The sequence below is a fragment of the Etheostoma spectabile genome, chromosome 19, assembly GCF_008692095.1.
Source record: "Etheostoma spectabile isolate EspeVRDwgs_2016 chromosome 19, UIUC_Espe_1.0, whole genome shotgun sequence".
NCBI lineage: Eukaryota > Metazoa > Chordata > Actinopteri > Perciformes > Percidae > Etheostoma > Etheostoma spectabile.
Genome location: NC_045751.1, coordinates 11,420,263 through 11,427,630, shown reverse-complemented (window position 1 = coordinate 11,427,630; position 7,368 = coordinate 11,420,263). Strand labels below are relative to the sequence as shown.

Genomic DNA, 7,368 nt, shown 5'->3' with positions numbered 1-7,368 from the left:
GTGTGTGTGTGTGTGTGTGTGTGTGTACCTCTAAAGCCATTGAATCCTTTGTTACCCGGCTGTCCTCTGGGGCCAGGCAGCCCAGGCACTCCAGGAATATTGTTGGGTAAACCTTCGGGAGAACCTGTAAGCACACACACACACACACACACACATAAAGTCCAATCAATGAGATGTTGCACATGGTAAATTAGCCATAAACAATTTACAAGTTCTATGACTTCTAAATTTCGCACTGAACACAAGCAGAATTGCACTGACTGATGTAGCACGTAGGAAAGAAAAATGGATATGTGTAAGGTTCCTGTCTTGATAGGAACTTATTTTCACACCTAAATATTTCTCTAATGTAAACATCATTGTCATTGAAACCAGCGCAGTGCAAGGGCAGCTTGGTGTCACAGTGTGAAATCAGGATTAGTCTCTTTGCTCAGCATGTAATATGAAAGAGTTCAGCTGCTGTTGCAAGACGACAGAGCCTTATTTAAAGTGATAAAAGCATTAAGTTGTTTATATCGCATTAAAAATATAAAACAGCGAAGTACTTGAGCTAATTCAGTGATTTTACATTGAGTATAACGGCTAAGAGCTACTTAACAAGCAGCATGCACACAGTTTGGCACCCGCACAGTCAAAGGAAACAAACTAACAATACACATTTGTAGTTTTGTTTGGTGTCCCGTGGGAATGCTAATGCATCATCTGTGAATGGATGTCTGTTCTGGACTTTCATGGTGAAGAGAATCTAAGGTCATGGAGGGAGGAAGCCACAGATAACCCAGAGCGTTAGTTCATTAGAGCGGCACAATCAACGGGGGAATGTAACTACGGCCATTTACTCAAGTACTGTACTTAACCCTCATGTCGTCCTCGGGTCAAATTGACCCGTTTTCCTATATCAGTGTTCTTTTTAATTCCACAAAATAACATGACTGATTCCACACAACGCTCTTTGGCAAGTACACAGCTCTACTTTCATTAATTTTGGGGCGTCTTCGATTTAATAGCATTTTTTTTTTTTTAAATACGTTTTTTTGAAATAGTATTGAGTAAAAGTTGACATATTCCAGTCTGTGATTATCCATCAACATCCATTCTTTAAATTTTAGTCTAAATGATTCCTAATTCCTAATGACCATAAATTCCAAAAATAACTAAAAAAACTGTTAATAGTGTTGAAAAGGTCAAAAAAAGTGACAAACATCGGAAAAAAAAATCATCAAAAGGTGATGAAAAAAGGGCCAAAAACGTAAGAAAAGTTAAAAACACTGATTAAAAGCTGTTGATTTTCAACCACTGTTGAGTCATGTCAGTGTCTACTTCTACTCCGCTACATTTCAGAGAGAAGTATTCTACTTTTTTCTCCACTACATTCGTCTGACAGCTTTAGTTACTAGTTCCTTCACACATTAAGATGTTTGCACACAAAACACGTGGTTTGTAAAATAATTTGTTATTATAAATTATATGGCCTACAAGTCTACTAAGTGCATTTACTCCAGTACTGTGCTTAAGTATAAATGTTGAGGTACTTGTACTTTAGTTGAGTCTTTCCTTTTCGTGCCACTTTCTACTTCTACTCCGCTGCATTTCAAAGAGATTTATTGTTATTTTTACTCCACTACATTAATCAGACAGCTATAGCTACTTTACAAATTATGAGTTTGGCACAAAAATCTATAAAATTGGTGTTATTATAAACTAACCAACAATATAACGGCCTACAAGTCCAGCTGAGATTATTAGACCATTAAACACACAAATGTTTGGATCCTTTACACTTTCTAATTTTTCTGCATCAAATACTTTAACTTTTAATGCTATAAGTACATTTTCCTGATGATCCTAACAGACTTTTACTCAAGTAACATTATCAATGCAGGACTTTTACTTGTAATAGAGTATTTTTACAGTGTGGTATTTGTACATTGACTTAAGTAAAGGATTTGAATACTTCTTCCACCGCTGTGCACAATAGGTTTTTTTGATCATCGCGATATCAAATTGCGCAATAAACACATGACAAAACGTTGCGTCATATCGCAAACAACAAAGATTCCATTGTTTGGAAAAAACAAATCCCCAAAAAGCCATAATACAGTATGTCGTAAAAAAGTCATTGTATATATGTTGAAACATTTTTTAAAAACGTATGGTATTTAAAAAAAGTCATAGTATAGCATGTTGAAAAGTTGAAAAAAAGTCATAGTATAATATTTTGAAAAGTCAAAAAAGTCAAAGTATATTATGTTGAAAAAAAGTTTAAAGTATAGTCTGTCAAAAAAGGTTAAAAAAAAGCTATATTATAGTATATCGGAAAAAGTCAAAATAAAGTCGACTTTTTCGAGTTAGTTACAAGAAACCCTCAGTTTGTGTTTCCATTTTTTTGGTCTTCATGTCCTTTAATGTGTTTTCCCAACAAAATAAAAGAAGAGAAAAATGCCCGTTTTGCGAAAACAACACTGCTGCCATGCAATAACGTCCATGTAAAATCAGTGAATTACTGCTGAGAGCAGGCGACACCTTGTGGCCAAAGAGGAGAAAAGCAGCTCGGAGTAGAGAGACCCGCGCGTCCAGGTCTGGAGACCAGCCTGCGCTCTCCGTCTACCGTACTTACCACCGCAGCCTGCACACAGCGTAGCGGCAGAAGTTAGCATTTTGGCTGTTAGATGCTGCCTGCTGAAAGTTGGCTTTGCTGCTTTGAATTTCAGTTTAGCGGGCTGAATATTGCCATGGCGACTATGGCAATATGGCCGTGCTTAGGATACCTGCCTTCGGGCCACTCGGGATAGATGACGCAGGGTTCAATGGTAGATCCTTGGAGGACAGTTAAATCAGTCAGCCATGATGTTTTAAAGTCTGTTTCTGTCTTGTCTCAAACTTTAAGAGATAATCGAGCTTCTATGGCTGATAAAAAAAATAATTATACAAAATCCATTTTCTAATGCCAAAAGGCAGCTCAGTGACAAGATGATAAATATGCTGCATTCTTATCTAGAAGTACAACTTCTTTATGAAGTTTTTTTTCATAATGACAACAAATTGAATTATTTTAGCTCCAAGGAATTACAGCTCAAAGTGCTTTGTCACAGCAATCATACACAACATACATGCACAACACAAACAAGACACAAAGGGAAGTATGAACTAGTCATTGTTGTGTTCAGTGGGTTTTGTTGTTGCCATCGGTAACCTTCTCGCCTCTCAAACGAGCCCCGACAGTTCCCACAGCGACCAGCTGTGAATAAAGAGCTTTTTGTCAGTCGATTCTGTGTGAACGTACCAGACTGGCCCAGGAATCCAGGAGGGCCGGGGGGGCCGGGGGGGCCGGGGGGTCCAGGGGAGCCGGGGATTCCTTCGGGGCCAAACACTTGTAAACCTGGGTTTCCTTTCTCTCCCTTTGGGCCGCTGTTCCCGGGGAAACCGGGAGCTCCGGGACGACCTGCACATGAGAACAGCGGAGATGATGGGTTGATTCATTAAATGAATGTAAAGTTAAACCCATTGCCGGGTCCACGATTAACGTTTTCATCCACCAGCCAAATGGCTACTGAATGCCACTCAACAGATTACCATTGGGGCTAGTGAGTGAATTCTACCAGCCACCTCTATCTTTTACCAGCTGGTAGATGCGTGCTATCTTTGGACCGTGGCCCTTGCATATCAGTCAGGGCCGGCGACTGCTATCGGTAAACTAGGCGATTGCCTAGGGCGTCAAATGTGTTGGGTGCGCCGTGTCGCCTTTGTTTCCAATGAATAATAGAACTAGACTGACAAGCAAAATCAAACGTGTTCATTAAACATGATCGTCCTGGTGCGCCCCCTCGGCCACACGGTTACTCGTCAACCTGATTATTGGATTGAATTGATGATTGTTGTCGATTGTTTCCTAATTGGCGGAAAACTTCGACGACACCAAACTCAATCTCGCCTAGGGCAAACAAAGGGCTCCGTGATGTCTTTACTAGGGCTCCTGCACGCTGCCTGCGTGGCGTGGCGTTTTATTTCGGCTCCCATGTTAACAGGTCAGAGCTTGCACACCGCCTGCATGACACGCGTGTCTTAGCTCGGTGGCTCGGCTCGGGCAGCCCCAAAAAAACACGTGCATGCTAGAAATAGGACCGACGCTTATTATTATTATTATTATTGCGACACGCAAACGTGTTGAAAGCTTTTCCAGGCAAAATAGAATATGAAAACATGTTTATATATGTCATTTTGACACAAATACATTTAACAAATGACATTTTGATGTCTCTAGGTTTTGACATAAATGCAGATATAAATGTAATTTAATTTTTTTTCCAAATATTAGACTTGTGATACAGAACGACATGCCGACGTTGTCTTTGCCGTTATCAAATCAGGATAGATTTATGTATAACATGGCGTATACTAACTACTGCTTGAGTGTGGTATATTTCCAAAACTCTCTCTCCAAATGTCGAAAAAGGGTGATCCAAATCAGACACGACTTTTTTTCTAGTTCAAACTAGCCTAAACGTTATCAATGGGAAACATACATGTGTACAGACAAGGCTAGCAACAGCAGCGCAGCGTCAGACACCTTTCTGGTGTGCAAAGACATCGTCACGCAGTTGCCATGCAACAGACACGCCACGCAGGCAGGGTGCAGGAGCCCTTATACTGGGAGATTGTCTGCGTCTATTACCTGTACCAAATTCTACAATCCCTGGCTGGCCCGGTAGTCCTGGGTATCCTGGAAATCCCTGGTCACCGGGGGCCCCGGGCAGGCCGTTGAGACCCGGGTCACCTGTTGGTCCTACAGCCAATCAGAGAAGAGACGGTCAACACAAGAAACTTGTACACACACACATATATATATATATATATATATATATATTAGGGCTGCACGATTATGGCCAAAATGATAATCGCGATTATTTTGATCAAAATTTTGATCGCGATTATTCTCACGATTATTTGTTGATTTTAACCAAAACAAATGTTGTCGTCACGTAGGCTATTTGTAACTGCGAGAGGGAGTGTGATGGACGTACTCACAGAGAGACGGCTGATCATTATGAACGGGTCCAGCACGGGTCGAACGGCGGATACACATGTTGTGTGTATTAAACGTCTGTATCTTCACTGCGCTGCATTTTTATGAACTATGATTTCTGGCCATGGGTCCATCTCGGTCCAGGTCCAGGTCCGGTCTCGGTCCGCAGGCTCCGTCTCACGCTGTGACTCTACCACTGAAGTTAGCTGCATTCAATAACTTCTTCTGTGTTCTTCACCGTAGGGCGCGTAACAGAGTTACCCGCGGAAACACTGGTCAAATACAGGTTTGCCCCTCATACTTACAATATACAGCTGTGTTAATGAAAAATTAAAACTGTAGCAAATATCAGAAGTGTGGACTGGCGGCCGCTGTGTGGCGGGGCGCGGAGGTAAGAGGAGAGAGAGTAGGCGAGAGAGCGTAGAAAGATCCTACACAGGCACGGCTTTACAGACGAAATGGGTCACGTAACGCAAAATTAAACCATATCATATAAACAGCATTGCAGCGGATGCGAGGACATTAGCACCGGTGCGTCCTAGAAGAGAGCTAACAGCTAACAGACGCTACTAGCTAACAGATAACAGACGCTAACTAGCACTGGTCACTGCTGTTGTCTGAAAAACAACAAATGGGACAAAGTGTTGCGTTTACTGGTAAACTGGTAAACCTTGAGACTGACGTATTACCGACTGCTATCTGTTGAGTTTTCTCAGCTACTCTGTCCTCTGGGACTGTCTACATCTAGAAAACTTAGCTGCACGGGGTGCAGTGAACTACTCTGACTGGCTCATGAGCAGACGGCTTTATGGAGCGGGAGATTGGCTTTGCAAAAAACCGGAGCGTTCTATGAAATGACGCTTTATAAAAAATAATCGCTCGATCACGCAAATTTGATCGTGGGAAGTCCAAATCGTGATCGCGATTAAAATTCGATTAATTGTGCAGCCCTAATATATATATATATCATTTATCGTATGTGCTTTTGGTGTTATTATGGAACCCACTGCAGTTCTAGGCAAGACCCTCCCTATCCTAAACTCAGGAGTGTCAAACTCAATTTCACAAAGGGCCACAATGGAAAATCAGAATCGCATCGAGGGCCAGGTGTGTAGTTTATTGAGATGCTTTTATTTGGAAAATGTAAAATATTTTGTGACTGTATTATTGCATGTTTCACGTAGCCTTCTCACTTTCAGTTTGGTCCACGAGAAGCCCTAAAAAAGTTCCTTCGCCATCATAGAATTTAGCAAATCAAGCAAAACGATGATTACATTTGTGTGTTTAGCAGGCTACCACACAGCCGACTTACAACAACCTGTTTCACAGTCCGAACATGCAAACTGGTTGTTTTGAGAATTGTGTGAGTCTCAAAGTCGGCAAATCGGTTGGAGAACAATAAGATTAAAAACGGGATGAAACAAATCGTCAAAAACAATGAAAATTAACAAAAAAGGCAAGAAAAAATGTAAAAAGCACCATGAAAACCAGCCTGAATATGAAAACTCTCTGGTTCACTGGGAATTTCTGAGTCTCAAAGTCGTCAAATCTGCCATATTCTGCTTTCAGTGTTGTGTAATTGCAGTTTGAACATGTTTGTTGGTTTGGTGTACTGCTAGGATTGACAAAATGTTGAACCTAAATTGACATGCGGGGCGGATCAACCTTTGCAAAGGGCTGGATTTGCCCCGCAGGCCTTAGGTTTGACACCTGTGGGTCAGTGCCTAACCTCAGCCAATTGGACTGCTTCGTGGGGCGGGTTTTGCCTAAAACTGCAGTGGGATGATGGATGTTTTAGGTTTTAGTGCTCTTCCCTCTCCTTCCGGTTACCTTAACGCCCTCTTCCTCCCACAATTTATGAGTGTGTATTTTGTGTTACCTTGAACTAAAGTGCCCACATCAGAAACGTAAACCGGAGGTCCCGGTAGTCCTTGGTCACCCTGGTCTCCCTTTTTAGAGACACACAAAATAAAAGGAAATACACATCACACAGGCGGAATTTCTTTCTTTCAGAGAAAGAATACACTTGGTGCCAAGGGGCAAGTTTTTGTAGAGATCTAAAATTGAGAACACACATTGGAGAAGGGCTTGGCTTCTACTGTATCAGTAGTGTGTTTCGTGAAGGGTAGTGTCACTGACGGTGATCACGAAAGGCAGCACTAACATTGACTAATTAGTGTGAAGGCAGTCTCAAGTGGGTTAGGGTTAGGGTTTGGGGTTTTATACAGAGAAAGACAGACTCCAAGGGTAGCACTTTAAACAAAAAGTGTGAATGTGTAGTGTCAAAAATAGACACGAAAGGCAGCGCTAGATCGGCTTAATTAGAGTGAAGAAGAGTCCAAGGA

General features: G+C 41.6%; 1 protein-coding gene across 3 annotated transcripts in view; it reads right to left on the bottom strand.

The window, feature by feature from the left end:
* col4a6 (collagen, type IV, alpha 6) overlaps positions 1 to 7,368 on the bottom strand; it is a 171,310-nt gene that overhangs the window by 27,570 nt on the left and 136,372 nt on the right. For 2 of the 3 annotated variants that reach the window (XM_032544667.1, XM_032544668.1), the window contains exons 18-22: positions 6,903 to 6,972; positions 4,673 to 4,783; positions 3,284 to 3,442; positions 2,773 to 2,817; positions 29 to 124 (exon numbers count right to left, since the gene is read on the bottom strand). In XM_032544667.1, coding sequence (XP_032400558.1) covers positions 29 to 124; positions 2,773 to 2,817; positions 3,284 to 3,442; positions 4,673 to 4,783; positions 6,903 to 6,972 — 481 coding nt within the window. The remainder of the gene's footprint in view (positions 1 to 28; positions 125 to 2,772; positions 2,818 to 3,283; positions 3,443 to 4,672; positions 4,784 to 6,902; positions 6,973 to 7,368) is intronic. The other variant, XM_032544669.1, reaches the window with a different exon arrangement.